Here is a 19,668-nt window from a genome sequence, read left to right as displayed (position 1 = left end):
TTTTAAGCCCAACTCACAAATTGGTTTTAGTTCTACAAAAAGACTGAAATCAACTTCATTATCTTTCTCATTTGGTTCAAGCATTAAAGTTTCTGTATTACTCCAACTGAATACGGCTTGCAGATTGATTTAGAACAAAAAATTTTCAATGGAATTTGAGTTTTGAGGCAATTACTGGAGTGGAATGCCCTTGGTAAAGTAAATTGCAAATAAAAGTATTTTGGACAGGGACTTATGCAATTATTTGCTACGGAGTCCTCCTCAAGATTTATATTTTTTTGAGCCCCCACAATTTTTCAATATCTACCAGTCACTCGCATATCAAATTGCTCGGCTGCCCTTGAATTGGTTCATATTGATAATTGAACCAAAAATTCTCTATTGAGCACAATGCAAAAGGTACTTGGAGGAGCCGTGGGCTCATTTTCAGGGGCCGTCCGCTTCAAAATTTAAACAAAAAATAAATAAATGAATGGATAAATGAATGAAAGGTCTAGATCGAGCCAAATGGGCCGGCTCGATTAGGATCCTTGCTTTCCATTACCTAACTCGACATTATTTTCACTCTCCAATTCCCCTCTCATAAGCAAATCTTCCTTTCTTTATACACTGACGATTGAGAAATAGCAATAGTATTACCACTTCAGTTGACTAGCGCAGGGATCAACACTTCTTGCTCTTGCTGGAAAGCAAAAGTACAAGCTGAGAAAAACCAAGAAAGTTAAGAGAGTTACAACTTAATGACGAAAGATAAAGGCATGGCTGTAGGCGTTGGGGGTCATGAAAGGCTTATCAATGGCCAGGGCTTAGAGGTTGAAGGTAAGATCACTGCTGCTGTGGTCATCACCTGCATCGTGGCTGCATCAGGTGGTCTCATTTTTGGATATGACATTGGCATTTCAGGTATGTACTTGTCTTCTGTTTTCATTCTTTAATTAGTTGGGACTCCTTGCTACGTAGTTTTCTGCTTATTAGTATGATTTTGCTTGCCACCTGATATAAATGAGAAAGTATGTCAGGCTCAAATATGGGGCTCACCAGCTAGATTTTGAGCCCATCTGTTGTATTCTTCGTATTTTTTGCTGCTTTTTACCTTCCCGGGATATTAAATTTCATCAGTTAACAGGATAATGGTGCTAGTGCAATCTGTTGACTGTTAGATGAAATTTATTTCCTACTATACAAACCACAGCTGTTATAATGCTTCAGATGTTTGTTGACTGAATTGGTTGAATGAAACATGCGGACAAACTCAATAATTGATGATCACTAGGAGGTTAGAATACGCAGTTGTTATAATTGGTTCGTCATATTTTAATGTTTTTTAAATGCATAAGAAATTAAAATTTACATATATACAAAAGAGTCCAGTCAAAGTTCCACCAAACTGTCACTTCCTATGTGGAATATGACATGTTTGGCACTAATGACATGGCATTAACTTGCTTTCTTTTTGCTCTTTTTCTTCTTGATGTGCAATTTTCCCTGTTTCCTGTTTTCTTTCTTCTGTGTATTGTTTAATTCCATGCGAGCGTCCTCTTGTCGCTGCTGAATCCATAAGCAGGGCTAGCACTATAGCGGCAATGGCTGCTGCCCCTTTTCAAAGACATGAAGAAGCTCAAAGTATATGCATAAAATCTCACAACATAACAACCATCATTTGTCTCCGATCAATATCTAAATAGCCAGCTAAAGGAACATGACATTAGTATCCATCTTCTTTGAGGTGTTGGTCACCAAAATTTCGATTAATTTAATTTGTTATCTACATGTTCATCTAAGCATTTTCAACCTAAAGTAGTTAAGAGTACTTAAAAAAATAAAAAAGAAAAGAAAAGACAATCCCAAATACATGTTGTAATCGAAGGCTTTTTTTTTTTTTTTTTTTTTTTCATTTTTTAGTGTAAGTGGGAGATTTTAAACATGTAACCTCTCACTTACACGTTCTCCTCTGTACAACCCGCTGTAAATAATCAAAAATTAGGCCTACAACTGCACAATTGTTCGCACACTACAATTGACATGTAAAGTGGCTTTTGGGGGAGCATGGGGAGATAAAAGAGGACAATTAGATCATGGTGGAGATGCTGATAATCAAGGGTATAAGAAATTGAAAATATCACTTATCAATAGGCGTTCAAGTACTTGAAATTAATGTAATTCAATGAAAATCTTAAGTTCAAGTTAGTCATTTTCAGACAAGCAGCATGTTGTGAAATCTAGAAGAAAGCTTCAAAGAATATCTACCAATAAGACCTTCAATTTTCTTTTTCTTTTGCTTTCTTAATGAATTGAGAATGGTAGATTCTATTGCCCACATAAGTGGGAGAAATCAAGAAAACAAAACAAGATTGGAAATCGCTAAAATATCAACATTTCTCCTCGTCAGATTTATGCATAGGTGACCAATTGGTGTACCCCCGATTGAGAAATTTTGTTTCACATGTACACACTATACACAGCCCTACTGTTGCCCTATTTTTTTTAGATAGATGGCATATTTGATATTTCTCCACATATCATGGAACAAGTCACTCTGCACAAGAACTTTTTAGATGATTTTATTTCTCCTTTTAATCACAAAGATAAATTTGTTGATATTAAGATTCCGTACCTTGCAGGTGGGGTGACTACAATGGAACCATTTCTTCAAAAGTTATTCCCGTCAATACTGAAGAATGCTGCCGGTGCCAAAACTAATGTCTATTGTGTATACGACAGTCAGGTTTTGACAGCTTTCACATCTTCACTATACGTTGCCGGATTAGCTGCGTCTCTCGGGGCTAGCCGCCTCACAGCAGCCCAAGGCAGAAGGAACGTCATGGTGCTAGGAGGTTTCACATTCCTTGCCGGAGCTGCTATCAATGGCGGGGCTCAGACTATTGCTATGCTCATACTGGGACGTATTTTGTTAGGATTTGGTGTTGGTTTTACTAACCAGGTACTCTGATAACTTTCAATTGTCTCCTTTCTTAACCAGTTGCTACTAAATTCTACAGTTATATCAAAGGCAGCACAACCTTAGACTAACAATTTATTGTTCCAAGTCATGTATCGTAGAGCTTAAAGTTAGGACATTAATGGATGGTCACAGCTACATATAAGCACTTGCTGATGTGCATTGCTAGTTAGTAATTGCTGGCCTAACAAAATTCTTGTTATAATTTGTCGCGTTGTCAAGAAAACTATTATGTATTCTTGTCTAGGTTACCAAATTAACGCTTCAAAAATGGCATTTGATCTCCAAATGTTCATTTAATCTACAGTTAATCTAATTGCTGATCTAAAATCAAGTTGGACAATTCTTAACTTCTAAACTGATTCTTTCTTCTTTTTTTTTTTTTTTCCCAAGGCAACACCAGTTTACCTTTCAGAAGTAGCTCCACCAAAATGGAGGGGTGCATTCAACACGGGCTTTCAATTTTTCATTGGCATTGGTGTAGTTGCAGCAAATTGTTTGAACTATGGTGCTGCTAGACTCGAATGGGGTTGGCGACTTTCCCTTGGGCTCGCCGTAGTACCTGCAGCCATCATGATAATTGGTGCACTTCTCATTTCAGACACACCGAGCAGCCTTGTGGAGCGTGGAAAACTGGAAAAGGCCAAGAAATCTCTAGCCAAAATCCGAGGAAAAGAAACTGATATTGAAGTTGAACTAGCGGATCTTGTCAAGTCCAGTGAAATTGCGAAAGCCATGAATCGAGAACCTTTCTTGACAATTTTTGAGAGGCAATATAGGCCCCATCTTGTCATGTCTATTGCTATACCATTTTTTCAGCAACTCAGTGGAATTAATATCATTGCCTTCTACGCCCCAGTTCTTTTCCAGTCTCTGGGATTTGGAAATGACTCAGCTCTCATTGGTGCAATAATTCTAGGACTGGTTAATCTTGCTTCCATCCTTGTGTCCACTGCCGTAGTTGATCGATATGGGCGAAGACTTTTGTTCATTGAGGGTGGTGCACAAATGTTCATTTGTCAGGTAAGATTTAAATCAGTTTGAAATATGATTATGTAGATTTACATGTATTAGTGCCATAGATTCACGATGCATCATAAATGAAACCTCGTAACACATTAACCACGCACATGGCCGGCTAAAAAATAATCTTTACCTTGTCGTAACGTGGTCTAGTGTTAGGAAGTATCCTTGACTTGTTACATGGGTTCAAAAGGCAATCTGATACTGAGGTCTGTCAATCGGTTTATTTATTTATCTATTTATTTTTTGGAGCTGGGATTTTGTAAGTCTAAGTTCGATTTTTTTTTTTTAAAAAAAAAAGTGTAAATCACTTGGACTTAGGGTGGCAATTAGCTGAGTCGAACTCGAATATTAGCGTACTTAAAATCGAGCTTGTTTGAGAAATAAATTGAGATTTAGATCGAGTTCGAGTTCGAGCTATTCGATCAAATGCGTGTAAGACATACAAGTTGTCATCATAGTAGGTTTTTAGGTAATTTAAAAATAAAAAAAAATAATAGACCCAAGTAACTTGAACTCAGTCAAATTCGAATTCTAGTCGAGTGTTTGACCAAGTCGCTTACATACAAACATTGGCACCTCTATTGAGGCTTTTGAATTTTGGACTTTGAGCTCATATTTAAGAGGTTTATACTTAGCTCCCAAAGATGCCGGGGCTTCATGCCTATTTTGGACTCGATCTAAACTCATAATTGATTCACAATTACAATGTAATATATCATACATAAATATGCAATTGCATATAAATTATAAATGGTAGACATGCAGTTATTAAATCATATTCATATGTATAATAACGTATATAAATGTCCAAACCAACTTTTAATTGGGCTGGCCCAAATCTTGATCGACCTAGTAACACACAGCCCTCAGTATTAATTCTTTTGGACTGAGTTCGAGTTGGCTGCACACCATTGACAGTGCTACTCATAAGTGATTTTTCCATTTGCTTGTTGCTCGAGCACGTTGTTTTTTGTTTCTAAATGCTCTGTTTGGATCCCCGTTTTTGGAGTATTTTTCAAAAATTAATTTTTTAAATCCAATAAAATTTTTAAAAAGTACTCTAAAAGGTAATCTAAAAATTAGTTTAAATTTTTTTAAAATTTTAAAAAATATCTCAAAATATATTCTAGAAAGTCTTCTACTCTTAAATATCCCAAAATATTTTCTAAAAATATTCCAAAATATACAACTCTGCTACAGCAAAGTTTTTCAAAAACACTCCCAAAAACAGCTAATCCAAACGGTTTCTCGCCAACTGGAAACTAAATTGATGATGTCTAAGCCTTTCTAGAATTAGGAAAAAAGAAAAAACTAAAAACAATTGGGTAAACATGACATGAAAACCACAATATAAATGTGGTGATTAAATGCTGACAGGATTGAACTTAGATATGCGTATGAGTACTTTATTTTTCCCTAATTGTGCATGATGGCTTGTTGCATGATCTTTGTGAAGGTTGCGGTTGCATTTGTAGTAGCTGCGGCGGCGGGTACTTCCGGAACCAGGCACATTTCTAAGGAATATGGTGCCTCCATAGTGGCGCTGATGTGCGCCTACGCAGCAGGTTTTGGGTGGTCATGGGGTCCTCTCAGCTGGCTCATTCCAAGTGAAATATTTCCGGTGAAAATTCGAACGACAGGGCAAAGCATAAGTGTTGCTGTGAATTTTGCTACAACTTTCATCCTGTCTCAAACATTCTTGACCATGCTGTGTCACTTCAAGTATGGTGCTTTTCTTTTCTATGCTGGTTGGATCGCTGTAATGACCATATTCATTGTATTTTTCATGCCTGAAACCAAAGGGATTCCTTTGAATTCAATGCATCTGGTGTGGGAAAAGCATTGGTTTTGGCGTAGGTTTGTTACGGTGCAGCCGTAGGCGATATCTATGGTGAAACCGAAAATTAATTTAGAACCAAGACAAGGTTCAAATGTTCCTTCAGATTCGATTTACTAGTTGGCAAACTGAAGAGAAACGATCAGGCCCTGAAGAGCTAGTTTGTTATGAAACTTTGATTTGTTTCTTTATTTGTACTATAAGATTAATTGGAAAGGATTGAAGTAAATCAAAATTGATATTGAATTGCATGTAGCAACGTTCTGAATACTCAAGCAGTTGTTATTAGTTGGTAAGATGTTTCACCTGTAATTGAAAGATCACGAGTTTGAATCACTATGGAATAAATTTGAGACCTCTGTTGATACTTTTAGAAAAAAAATTGTTATTATGATCTTTAATTCTAATGATGCTTTTACAGTATTGTCATCAACAGCCTCGAAAGGTATTCTAACATTCCAAAATCGTTATGGCCTTGAAGGGACAATGTATTGGAACTAAGTCTTTTTTAGTCTCGACCAAAAAAAAAAAAGGAATTTACCCTTCATTGATTTTTTCTTTGCCTATTTGCCTCCACATACATACTAATAGTTAACCAAGAAACCTTTGCAATATGCTACACATATCATATATAGGTTTTCTTCTCTTAAATAATGGTAGTTTATCCTGAAAAATAAAGCAAGGAACTTCTTTCTTCTGTTATTGAAATAATGAAATCGTATTTTCCCCACCTGCATTGGACCCAAAATTTTGACTTAGTGGAGGCAAATCTCGAATCATTACATTTTGGGGGATTCAATAAATTTAGAATCACACATTAAATGAATCTAATTTACATGTGACGTGAAGACAATGTGGCCATTTCTTGAAAAAATTCTTCCCATCCATACTGAAGAATTTTCCCTAATGCCAACACAAACACATCTATGGTTCACATCACTGGCAAAACCAGAAACTAAGCTTTGTTTGGGGGTCAAAGGAATAAGTGAAAATATATATTAGTACTTATTTTAAGAGGATATAAAAGAATTTCGAAAATTTGAAAGGGGAGGGCAAGATCTAAATTTTATAAGAATATATATATGTCCATTGAGGGACTCAAAGTTGTATAACCGTTACTATCTATCAGAACGAAGTTGGATAGATTTTTCTTAATTAACATTAGATTGTTTTAAAACTTGGACCTTTTGCTTTGATCAATGTGATATTTCTTTTTCTTTTTCTTTTTGAAAGAGCACTGAACAAATGAAGATATAGACGTAATGGATGTAAGGATACATAAATCAACTGTTATTTCTGATTTAGCCCCAAAAGCTCTCCAATTGTATCATTTGTTTATACTCTTCAAGCTCAAGTTCAATATTCTAAACATATCGACTCTTTGATTTTCTGAACTTAATTTGTCATAGATTTGATATGCTTAATCGAACATTTGAGGTTGCCACTAGAAAAGCTTAGAGAAAGTAAAAAGGATTTGACCTTACGACCCTCTGGAGAAACCCTATAATACTAGTCATTCCAATGCCAAAAATTTGCTACTTCACTCAAATCTCAAGTATGACATAATTTCAAGAGCCTTCCCCCTCATCAAGTATTTATGGTTTCCAATATCTATACCATGGTTATGTTTAAATTACTTAGGAAAACTGGTGAGAGACCGGTTAGCATGAAACAAAAAAATTAAGTTCAAAAGGCCCAATCAAGATATTAATTTTGAAGGCGAAATTGGCCCAGAACATAAGAATTTGAAAATGATTCCCAGAGTGGAATTGGCCCAATTCCAGAAACTTAGGAATTTCGAAAAACCCACATTAGCAATTCAGCATTATATGGTAGAAAATGCCAGCAGAATTTGTTTCCAATTGACACTAGACTAATTAAGATGGTAACATTTCTCAGTATACAAAATGCTGAAAATTTTTCTGGATTCATTGTTTTGAAGGTTGCAGTAGCCTGCCTTAGTCCTCGTTGTTCTAGACAATATACATCTATGCTGCTGGTTTTTGGTTGGTGAATGGAGCCATGGGAAAAATTCGAACCATCGGTGGGAAAAAGCACAAGTATAGCTATGAATTTTGGAGTGTCATTTTTGCTGTCGCAGAACTTCTTGACCATGCTTTAATACTTCAAAATGTGTGTGTTTGTGTAGGAATCTTAGTTCAAAATAACTTCAAATTGGTTGTTTTTTTTAAGAACCTAAGTAGTTGATAAAATTAGCTTCCAAAATTTTTCTCTTAGAGTTCCTTAGGCCCCAATGTTTCATACTGCAGGCACATAAATTATAAGCATTAGGGGGGAACATCATTCTTTAACTACAGAATTAATAGAAAACCCTTTGTTCCTTGCCACATTACTCTCAACTGAAAGGTTATCAAAAGGTTTCAAATCAACCAATTTGCTCATACTAATCATGAAAGTAGACAAAAGTATAACTACAGTTTCAGGCTGACAAATGCCGCATTTTGTCAGACCAAGGCACAAACAATTGTCGGTAACAACCGTCCTAAACGACATAATATTTTTTGAACAAGGCGTAATTCTATGTAAATTACTTGTAAAACTCAGCAACAGAGACATAATTATTACATATGGGATTCATATGAACAGTAACAAAATATCACACTTTTATTGTAAGGATGTATAAGAAATTTACATAGAGTTATAGAGTTGCAAAACGTTCAGAAAATGTTACATTGTTTAGGGACAGTAAATCTGCCCCGCTTCCCATTTTATCCTAGGAAAAGAATAATGGTTATGTGCTAATTAAGCACGCCCATTCTGTTCATCTACTGTAACTACATATGCGTATATTCCGGATAGGGATGGTTTTCGGACCAATTCATAACATGACAAAGCATTCAGTATAAATGTTTAAGACCTGATGAATATATCAATGGTGCTAAATGGAGTACTGATCAAACAGTCAAACAAGCTGTAGATTGAAAAAAGAATGTACCAGATTAGACTCGATCCTTAATCGATAGGATATCCAGACTCTAAATTAACCTAGTGATATCCAGTAACTGTCACTTTGAAAGATGAAACATCTCTTGATATGAAACGGGAGTGTGGCTTGAAATTCTGGTCAGTTTTGTAGTTAGCACCGTTTCCAACAATCAATGTGCTACGTGACACTGTACCAAAATATTGACAACATTTTCCCAAATCAACTAGCTAGGGTAGATAGACATTATTGAAAAGGTAGACCACCTTTTGATTGCAAATAATTGTAGCATCATGATCTTAGATTTGGTGAAAAGCCAACTTGATCAGGATAGATGTATATGTAGATGGATGGTTAGCCTAATGGAACGTGGTAGAGTTTTTTCATTTTTGAGGAAACAGAAATGAAGAAATAGATAATGCCCTATTCGGGCTTGAATGAGATTTGGAAAGCCTAAAATGACACTCTTACCATTTATTTTATAAAAATGACGTTTCACCATATAAGCAGCATAACGGCATAACTAACCATGCATCTGATCTAGCTATGTTAGTCACAATCTCTTTGCTTCACTGGTTTCAGAAATTGCTAAAACACAAGTTATCATATCATGAAACAATTAATGCTTTTGATTTTCCACTTTTTTTTTTCTTGCAAATTCTAAGTTTAATCAATCTGATTAGTCAGATTCAAAATCAAAATTTCATACGATGTGTTGTATTTACAATGGTTTGGAGGTCAAATTTTGAGTTGGGATAATTTGACCTCACTTTTGACAAGTTCCAAAATGGACAAATTTGTAGTATGATGAGGCTAAAACGGTCTCCAAGTACGTACGTAGTGTTAGTTTCTCTTCTTTCTGGAATATCTTCATAAGGAGCGTTAAATTGAAACGTCAAAAATGTGTAGCATTAAATGCAATACTTATTGAGTGTTCAACATTGATTTTAATTTTTCTGATGTTGAGTGGACAAATGCTTCTCACCACGTTTAACCAAATCAAACTTGCTGACTGTTAAAAGTCAAATCAAACCGGAATCTAATAGTTTTCCCTTTGAATTAATTCATTTAGGTCAAAACTTCGGGCTTTTGACATTGAAATAATTGCTGTATACATAAATGGTGTTCACATATTAGAGCCCACTTCTTTTTATGAATTTGTTTAATTGCTTTACTAGTTGGCTGCGTCCATGGACTAAAAATTCTTAATCATTTTCTTGCTCCATAATGAACCATGAATTACAAATAGGAAAGGAAAAATCGAAGTGGAAAAGAACTAAGAAATGTAAATCAAAACCAAATGAAAGTTTATCGGAATTAATAGCAATTAGACTGTTTTTTTTGGGTTCAAATTGGAATTGGAACTCCTACTGGATGTTCAAAATGTTATACTATGATTCATCAAATCCACTCTTCCATTTACGAATAGCATCACCATTCCCTCTGCCAACACAAGTTGCCTTAGTTGGTAAGAACGGATCACTTCTTCATAAAAATATCATTTTTTCAAATTTTGCTGTCGATATAAAGACTATATAGGTGAATGATCTGTAAGAATCTCTAAAAACGACCTATGATCCAAAAAACATGCCTTGTTTCGTGATGGTGATCGGAACCGAACCCATCCAAACTTTATTTTACCATATTACCACTCCCATTGGCAAGAATATATTTCTAACTCAAAATCAACATATGCTAATTGAGTGCTTCAAAAAAAATATATGCTAATTGGGTTTTTTTTTAATACTATTTCTTTCGTGAACTTTGTTACTTAGATTTTCTTGAGTCTGTATATATATGTGTAGACACACACAAAGAAACACACAGATACATACGTTTGCCATGTTGTGTACATACCCACACATTGAGTGTATTAATAATATATTGAGTGTCTATTGTGTACATAAAAATCTATCCCTCCAAAAATCCCTGAAACAATTGCACTCACCAACCAACAGTGACTGTCAACTGTCCGCAGGAATGCGCAGGTACTGTACACTTTTCTATATAGTCCACATTTCGTAACGCAGGACCTCAAAATAGTACTATCTTTTTCTAGTAAACGGGACCTCATTTACAGATAAACCCTAATAAATTGGTAGATTAAGACACGATCCGGTGGGACAAATTAATAAGTTCTTATGTCTTACTCCGTATATGATGTTCAAGAGCAACAAAATTGGCTTAATTTTGCAAATTTATTGTGCACAATGTTATTGACTATATTTTAAATCAATAAGAGAGGTCGAGATTGTTGTGCAAGACTTTAATCTAGTGGCTAAATTGAGACATCGAGACTTATGGGTATTATGTTTAAATCTCTCTTACCCCTCTCCGTTTATTAAATTCCATCCCTACCATACTAGAGAAAATTTGTTAAAAAAATGAAAAAAAAGCCACTTTAAAGCTACATAACTTTAGTTATATTTCTTGAGCCTAAAAGAGAATAGGCCAATAAGGTTTTGGTCCAGTGGTCAACTTTAAAATCTTTCTCATTTGTAATTCGCTTTTGTATTGATTCCACTATTATGGATAGTTGTAAACTTGTAATATTGTTAAAGAAAAGGTCCGTCTGACATTAAGATTGAGTTCAGATGTTGATTTTTTAGAAATAAATAGAAAGGAGAACAATAATTATTAATACTGCATGCATTCATATGATAGGTTATGTGTGATTTAATTGTACAAAATACATCCCTTAAAAAAAAAAAAGAGCTTAAACTTAGAGGAGAATACGAAATATGGACAAGGTTATTTAACCGCTCATCCCGGCGCTTCTTTTGTCCATTAAATAACAAAGGTTTCATAAATTCGTTTGCCAACTTGTATTGATTTTTTGAATCCTCAAAATAAGTTAGACATCAGAACCATCCAATTATGAGGATGAAGCAATTGAAATAAATGTTGCTAACGTTTTTAATATCATTTCACATTTATTTTGTTGACAAGTTTTAATTTCGTGTCAGTTTGTTCTCATCACATTTAAATGAACATGACACAAATAGTCCCATGATTTGAATAATAAAGTCAAGACATAAAAAATTTGGATGAATTATGAATCCAATGGTAAAGTGTAATTAACCTAATGAAGTAAGAACTGAAGGTAATAAAAAATTAAGACAATAATGATTGGACTTTAAAAAAAAAGAGCATGTGTAATAATCCAATTAATTATTCCAAGTTTGACAAATATGTTTGAGTACGCCTCTGCATGCATAAGATCAACTAGCTTGAGAAGCGACCAATTTTATTAACAAACGCGTCTTTAGTAAGTAGTTGACCACCAAAAAAGAAGATTTAAATCTACATATATGTAGTAAAGCACCTCTTAGGTCTAAAATCCTTTCTCTCTAGCCCCTCATATAACTAGTTGGGCTCTTCTTTTCCCTTAAAGTAAAATAGGATAGGCTATAGTTGTTGTTGCTTGAAGGGAAAAGAAAAATGAAAGAAAAAAAAAAGACTCGCCCTAATACTTTCTATCCAATTTTGTTAGATTTTCCAATACAGATATAGTCAATTAATTCGCACATTATACAGATTATCAATATATCAAAGTCAGCTTACTTACCAGTGAACGGAATGGAATAAAAGCTAGCAATATATTTAGGTGTAGCTGCCTTGAGATTGATGTATAACTAAAACACAGGAACTGGCTTTTATGGCAAGACAAATATAAAAATCGAAATTTCTTCATTTATGTAGAGTGTAGAGTACCATGAATTAATGATGCTAAGTTTATGGGGACAGAAGAATGATGTTAAGTTGCTCAGGAGATAAAGTTGCACTTTCCAAATCTAAGGAATGCACCATCCACTTCGATGATTGAAGCCCACCCACATTTTTTAGGTCACGGTATAATCTTCAACTTGTACATTCCTTTTTACGTCAAACTTCAATCAAGTGTGTAAAAAAATTAATCTTCTCCCAAAGAAAAAAAAGGTTCTCATATTAGGCAAACTCATAACCTTTTGTATTGCATGCTTGACTAATAAGCATTCTTATTAGTTTCGGTGGTCAAGCTATCTCTTAGAGTCTTTTTCGTAGTCAAGTTCAGGACTCAAATCCTATGCTTAATAGTCGGAAATGGAAAGAGTGTGGAGAGGAGCGAGAGGGATTAAGGGGGGAAAAAAAAGAATATTTTTACTAATTGATTAGAAAATATATGTTTTGATATGGCTATATGTACGAAAACTACAAATGACACAGCTACAGAATTTGCAATTTTTGAAACTGTGGAAGAATGAAATAGTTCTTTCTTTTTCTGGCAAAAGAAAATAGGACTGTAAAATTGAAGTCGTGAAAATGTAGTAATACTATTCATTACATAAAAGGAAAGTATCGTTCATAGATTGCTTTGTTAATTGCATTTAGATGGGGAGGGAGGGATATTGGCGGAAATGATGTCCGGAACTATGAAGCAATAGGTAGTTTAGTCTTTGAAGCGATAATCAGGAAGCAACGGGTCTGCCTCCTGCCTCGTCGGCCATGCATGCATCGATTCACAAGCAGATGGTTTTGCTCAGATACTGTTGGGTCCCAAGAAAGTAGGACTCTATGCCTCCAATGCTTGTTATTTCTTGTACTACGTACCACTGAAGCAATTACACCTTGATTGATTGAACTAAGAATGTAATGTAATTTCTCTCTTCTCCATTGTTGGTCGGAGCCCAAGTCAGAATGCGGTAGTGAATGATAATTAAATTACTACCCTTTTCTTATGAAATTGGAGGTCTTGATTTTGATTTTAGTATTTTCTTTCAAAGGGAGTCAAGTGGACGCTCGTTATTATATCTGATTTACAGCTAAATTACTGTGTGAAAGCATACATTACACATGTATGTAGACATTTGTCTAAATTAATTTTATTTTTTTAAATTAACATTTTAGGCTTCTCTTAACGAGCCAAATCCTTGATTTTATTGTACACAAGTATTGTTTAATAAAACAAAAGGGGGAAGGAGTTGAAAATAGATAGTAGTCCATTGAAAAAGTTAATGTTTATGTATCTGACAACAAGATTTGGTCATGTAAAATAGTAAAAGTGGGAGAGCTGGAACATACATGAACATTATCAATTCATGGTTCATGGAATATTATGGCTAAAATGCACTTTCTCCCAGAAACTATAGTCTGTTCCCTCTCACATTGATTCCTTGATCAACTAATTAACTGTACCATGATGCCCTCTTCAACTATTTTATTGAAACAGATTAATAACAAACACATGTAGAGCGCAACGGATCTTAAGGAAACAAAAAAAGAACTAAAACATGATATTTACGTAAGAGAAATAGCAATATAATAAAAAGTGGGACAGAGAGTGGCACAGGATGTGGGACAGAAGATCCGTTGCGCAGACCGAGTATCTGAGGTATTTAGTAAATTGGTTCAAATTGCATATATTAAATGGCAATCTTATTTTCAAACTTAACATCAATAAGCGTCGATCTTGCTACCCAATTGTAGAGTCTCAACAGGTATTTGTCAATTTCCACAGCACATGATTCTACAGTGACATACATATTGCAGATGGTTGTTAAGTGCAATTAAGTCCTTTAATGGATCTTCTATTATTGCTCTTCAATATATATATATATATTTTTTTTTTTTTTTTTTTTTTTTTTGTCAACACAGGGGTGTCCGGGTCAAGACCCGAAGGCGGCCCGACTAATCCCCTGCGCCTGGAGTACAGCGCCACCCCAACCGCACCCAGGCGTTAAGTGGGATTCGACCACCTGACCTTGGAGTTCCGGAAGAAGCCCAAGACCAGGTGGTCTAGCCCCGGGGGGCATTTGCTCTTCAATATATGGAGGAGAAAGATTTGATAGCTTCTATTACAGATGGTGTAAGTCTATTTAATTAGGACTAAACTGCACTGTAGGAATAAACCAAAAATTTAGGAAGAACAAGAAAAAGTTAAAGTTGAAAAAGTATTTCTGTTCGCAAAAGAAGCTATGTGATTAGTGATTATATATTTTACTTTTTTCAACACATATATTGCTATCGTAGTTGTAGCTAGCTAGTGGAGTATATTAGAACAACATCCATTTTGCCCTCCTTAACGAAAATACATTAATACGTACGTATCAAACCTTATTCTTTACGGGAACTCTTCCAAGCAAACTTAACTTAATTGATCCTCGAAAATTAAAGGTTTTTATCTCTCTCTGTCACCCGAAATTGAAGTCAAATTAATACTAATTCTTTTATGTGCAGGCCGACAATTACATAGCTCAAAGTTTTTGGTAGGAAGGCTATGCTGATCCTTCTGAGACCAAAAAGAATTTTCAATTACAGCAATTATGAGCATTAGATATATCGGTTTGGTTAACGAGTATCATTAGGAGCCACTTGTTAAGAGAACTTTCATATGCTTTTTTTTTTTTTTTTTGAAGAAAAAAATCTTAAGATATATAGGGTTTACTTGAGATCATCTAAGTACATTTTCCCAGCTGGCTAGCTGTATCAAGAAAATGTTTTTACACTTCAAGAAAAAAAAGGAAAAAAGAAAGATATGTTTTACTACCACTTTTGCGAGGGTACTGTTAAATAAAATTTAAAAAAAAGGCAATATTGCTAATTTTGCATGAAGTGCTACAGCATGAATGAGGGTAGTATAGTAGAAGTACGTGACGTGAGTAAGGGAGATAAATGAGTCAGAGATGGCTAGGCAGAGAGCGGGGAAGGGGCTTAAATGAAGGGAAGAAGAGGTGGGTTGAAGGCATTTAACAGAAGCCGGTGGTGTGAGTGACGAAGGGGAAGATGTTTGTACAAAGCGAGGTGGTTTCAATGCTCATCCTTGAATTCTGCATTTAATTGAATTCAAGATGATTTAATGAAGGCAGGTAGCCTGACTTAAACACTCCCCCCCTCCCTCCCCTTTCCATCTCTCTCTCTCTCTCTCTCTCTCTCTCACCTACACACACACAAGCATACTAACTTCATACTCTACTCTTGATGGAATGAACTTATTATAATTGCGCTTCACCTATAATTGAGAGGCCAGGAGTTACAATTCTCTTGATGCAAGTAATCTCTTGATTCTTATGCAGTTTGACTCTTTAGATAGATACATTTTGCATATCTATTTATAATTTGCTTAAACTAAAAAGTTAACCAAGTGTTGGATGAGTACGTAGCAGCAGTACTCTACTCTTGATGGAGAGAGATCTAGCTAGCGGTGCTCCTGCCCACAATGGAAATTCATTCTGATTGAAATGCTAACTAGTAGCTTTTTGGGGTCATTCATAAAAGTGCAGTTGAACAGATTTGGTTTCCTTCAAAAATACATGTACTAGTTCTAGTACATAGCATAATGACACACAATGGCAGAGAGAGAGAGTGAGAAGAAGGAAGGATGGATGGATGGATGGGACATAAATTCATAGCTCATAAAATGAGGTGTTATTTAAATGCTGATGAGGCAGCAGTTGCAAGGATTTAAAGTTTTGTTCGATGATGATGATGACAAACATTTGCTCATGGGACGTGGTTTGATTTAATTAATAGCCGAGAGAGAGGGTGTTGAGCGCTTTAATAGTTGTAGTAGTTCCCTACTTGTAGTGACCCAATTCTGAAAGTTGGGAGTTATGATATCCATTAAAGAGATATCCATAGGCCAGCATTCATTCAACACCCTCCTTTCTTCAACTGTTTGCAGACTCCCCTATTTAATATCCCCCCATTCTTCCTTCCTTCCTTCCCCCCCCCCCTCTCTCTCTCTCTCTCTCTCTTAACGTCACCGCCTATACAAATTGCAACAACTGATGATATATACTTCAGATAATAATTTAAGTCATAAGCAATGCTGATCGATGCTAAAACAGCTAGCGCAATCAAGATCAGGTGTCTTAATTGGTTGTAGCTAGGGGTGCAAACGAGCCGAACTCGAGTCGAGTTTTGGCTAAATGAGCCGAGCTCGAGTTAATTTTGTGAAGCTCGAACTCGAGCTCGACGAGCTCAAAATATCAAGTTCAAGCTCGAGCTCGAGCTTAAAAAATAATAAAAAAATTATTATTATTTTATTTTTAAAAAATAAGAAAAAAATTTTTAAAAAAAATGAATAAAAAATAATTTTTTTAACAAATAATAAAATATTAAGGATATATATGTAATTTTACTATTAAAATAAAAAATAAAAAATATATATATAATTGAGCTCGTGAACCGCTTGCAAGCCAACGAGCTTAATATTTTTGAGTTCGAGCTCGAGCTCGAGATCGACTTAATTAGCTCGAGCTCGAGTCGAGCTCGTATTCGCTCGATTCGCGAAACACCCGTAGTTGTAGCAGCAGCAGTAGTGGTGGTGGTGTAAATTGTAGTACAAATCAGCAAATGCATGAGAGACAGCAGCACATATATAATTGTGCAAATTTGACCAAGAAGAGTTGGTTACGTTTTTAACATGCTTTTAAGAATAGGAGGAGGAGCCATGGAGTAATTGCAGTAACAACTTCTCCACCACGTCAGGGGGTGATATGGATGGGCCCATATGGTTCAACTTCAACCATTAAAGTCATTGCCCTTTTGGATTCTATATATGCTGTTGTGCGCCTGTACGTATTAGCTCGCTCTTCAATCCTCACACCTATATAAGTTAATAACCACCATAAACAATTTTCCCATATCTTGATCATAATACCAAACTTTTCAATTTCAAAATTCACCACCATGGTCTCCCTTCATACCTCTCTTTCTCCAAGCCGAAGAAAAATCATCCCAGAATTGGAGAATTTGTTCAAGAAGAGGAAATTGCATGATGACGATGATCGGCCTGATCAAGCTTCTCGAAACATCCCTGATCACCCCATCAAAGGCCAACCCATGATCAAGTCCGCACCTGACACAGAGCTACAGCTCGAGACTCCTACACCTATGGAGTGGCAACGTTGCCTTGATATCAAGGTACCTACCCCATAATTCATGCAATATTTTGCTTGCTTTTGATATTGAATATTATTGATAAGGTCTGTTTGAAGTAGTATGCAAGTATGAAAAGTTGCATGTGACAGCCGGAGATCCCAAGATTTTTATGGATATATTTCTTGATTGATTGCAGTCGGGGCAGATATATTTCTACAACACAAGAACAAATAAGAGGATGCTAACCGATCCAAGGTCAAGCCCAGAGCCACCACAGCCAAGTCATGGTCACATGAGCTTAGACCTCGAACTTAACCTACCATGTGGCTCATCAGGTAAAACTCAGGTGACAAATATTTTCACGAAGAACAGCACCTCAAATTCCTTGGGTGATGATCATGAACTCCTCGTAAATTCGAGTGCAACCAAGAACAGCAACAATAATCAAAAAGGAGGTCTAACGCGGTCTCCCTCATGGTTGACATTCGAAGGATCAGAGCAAGAGATGGTGGCGGCTGCTTGCAAGAAGTGTCATATGTTGGTTATGATGTGCAAGTCTTCACCGTCTTGTCCAAACTGCAAATTCATGCATCCTCCAGAACAAACCTCTCCAAGTCTTTTAAAACGAAGGCTAAGCCTTTTGTGCTAATTAAAATTTCTGTTGTATCAAATAATATATTTAGCATGCTATGCTTTTCAGAATCATCATCAACCGTGATCATATATGTTATATATCTATGGTGCAAATGTTTATCGATATCCAACGTGCACCTGTAATTTACTTGTTTCTTTTCCCAACTTCACTTGTGAGATAAAACAGTGACCATCATCACAGAGAGGTGCAATAATACTTAATTTCTGGTGTAAGATATGCAAGTAAATATTGTACGACGAGAATTGGTTCAACGATTCTTCGGTTGGTCACCAATCACCATGAATATATATATATATATATATATATATATATATATATATATATATATATATATATCTATATATTCATGCAACTAGGACTGACTATATAATGTTAACGTAGTTGTGGTAGTTAATTCCTTCTTTGTGGATTTGGTTTGAGTTTTCAAGGCCATAAATTTCAAGACAATGATGTCTTTAGATTTCAAGGAATTAAATTTCAAGAAAATGTCGACTATTTCTCCCAGACTACTACGTGGCAAAATTGACCAAGTTAACCTGACTGAGGTGGAGTTACGTGTTAACACGCCAAATCGATTCCTAATGTGGCGAGTCATTTTAAACACTAAATTTGACAAATACAAGTCCAAAAATGATAATAAATGGGCAGTTTGAATGTCACCATTCATGATTTTTATTGAACTTTTGCTTCGACAGTAATTTGCCGACAAGGCAAGCCAAGTCATTTTCACCTGGTATCCGCTCCAACAACCCCGCCCCCCCCGGGCGGCAAAGTCCTCCCCGGGCCGCTTTTGGGTATTCGTAAAATGGAAAATTTCAAGCCAATGGACGAAAACTGAAGCACAGCAAGGCATATTTCCATAACCACTTAGGCCAAACTTGCAGGACCGGTCATTCACCAAAAAGGGTTATCAAATTTTCGCCTGAGCATTGTCGGTGATTCAGCAAGTCATGGTAATAGGGGCATCAAGAAATAGAATACAAAAGGGTTACTTAGATCAGGACAGCTTATGTAAAGACACAGCTCAAGACTGAAGTAGACATACAACTTGCTAAATGTTTGAGTCCTGCCTAAAAGAGGATTGGAGTCTCTACGTAGTAGGGCATGGGAAAGCCGGAAAAGGGTTTAAAACCTATGCATGCATGGGCATGAAATGGGGAGAGTTCACCATATTGTAGCCATGTAACATGAAAATAGATGGTTTCAAACTTTCCAATTTGATCATCGTTGTTGATTCCTGGCTCGAAATAGTAAACAGTTTACTTGTCGTATGCAGCAGAAAACTCAAGATTATTTGGCCCCTCAAAAAGGATGTTGAACAACTGCGCATCCTCTAGGCTGAAAACTCTCTAGAAGAACGCAGTTCCAATTGAAGTTATCAATTT

The 19,668-nt window shown here is 35.8% G+C and overlaps 2 protein-coding genes across 2 annotated transcripts; both read left to right on the top strand.

The window, feature by feature from the left end:
• Window positions 1-509: 509 nt before the first annotated feature.
• LOC113713184 (sugar transport protein 5) lies at window positions 510-6,073 on the top strand. The gene is made up of 4 exons (XM_027236830.2): window positions 510-903; window positions 2,622-2,941; window positions 3,353-3,982; window positions 5,442-6,073. Exons 1-4 carry the CDS (start codon window positions 741-743, stop codon window positions 5,862-5,864), a joined length of 1,536 nt encoding a protein of 511 aa, XP_027092631.1. The 5' UTR covers window positions 510-740; the 3' UTR covers window positions 5,865-6,073.
• An 11,252-nt stretch (window positions 6,074-17,325) lies between these two features.
• On the top strand, window positions 17,326-18,385 carry LOC113713448 (uncharacterized). Its single transcript, XM_027237177.2, has 2 exons — window positions 17,326-17,670; window positions 17,825-18,385. Exons 1-2 carry the CDS (start codon window positions 17,437-17,439, stop codon window positions 18,275-18,277), a joined length of 687 nt encoding a protein of 228 aa, XP_027092978.1. The 5' UTR covers window positions 17,326-17,436; the 3' UTR covers window positions 18,278-18,385.
• The last annotated feature ends 1,283 nt before the right edge of the window (window positions 18,386-19,668 follow it).

The sequence above is a fragment of the Coffea arabica genome, chromosome 10c (genome assembly GCF_036785885.1).
Source record: "Coffea arabica cultivar ET-39 chromosome 10c, Coffea Arabica ET-39 HiFi, whole genome shotgun sequence".
NCBI classification, from domain to species: Eukaryota; Viridiplantae; Streptophyta; class Magnoliopsida; order Gentianales; family Rubiaceae; genus Coffea; species Coffea arabica.
This window is presented reverse-complemented; position numbering and strand designations above follow the sequence as displayed.

Excerpts from the sequence above, each read along its gene's own strand:
- LOC113713184 (XM_027236830.2), top strand. The coding sequence starts at position 741 with ATGACGAAAGATAAAGGCATGGCTGTAGGCGTTGGGGGTCATGAAAGG. Across the intron at positions 904-2,621 it reads ATATGACATTGGCATTTCAG|GTGGGGTGACTACAATGGAA; the intron begins GTATGTACTTGT and ends CGTACCTTGCAG. Across the intron at positions 2,942-3,352 it reads GTGTTGGTTTTACTAACCAG|GCAACACCAGTTTACCTTTC; the intron begins GTACTCTGATAA and ends TTTTTTCCCAAG.
- LOC113713448 (XM_027237177.2), top strand. The coding sequence starts at position 17,437 with ATGGTCTCCCTTCATACCTCTCTTTCTCCAAGCCGAAGAAAAATCATC. Across the intron at positions 17,671-17,824 it reads AACGTTGCCTTGATATCAAG|TCGGGGCAGATATATTTCTA; the intron begins GTACCTACCCCA and ends GATTGATTGCAG.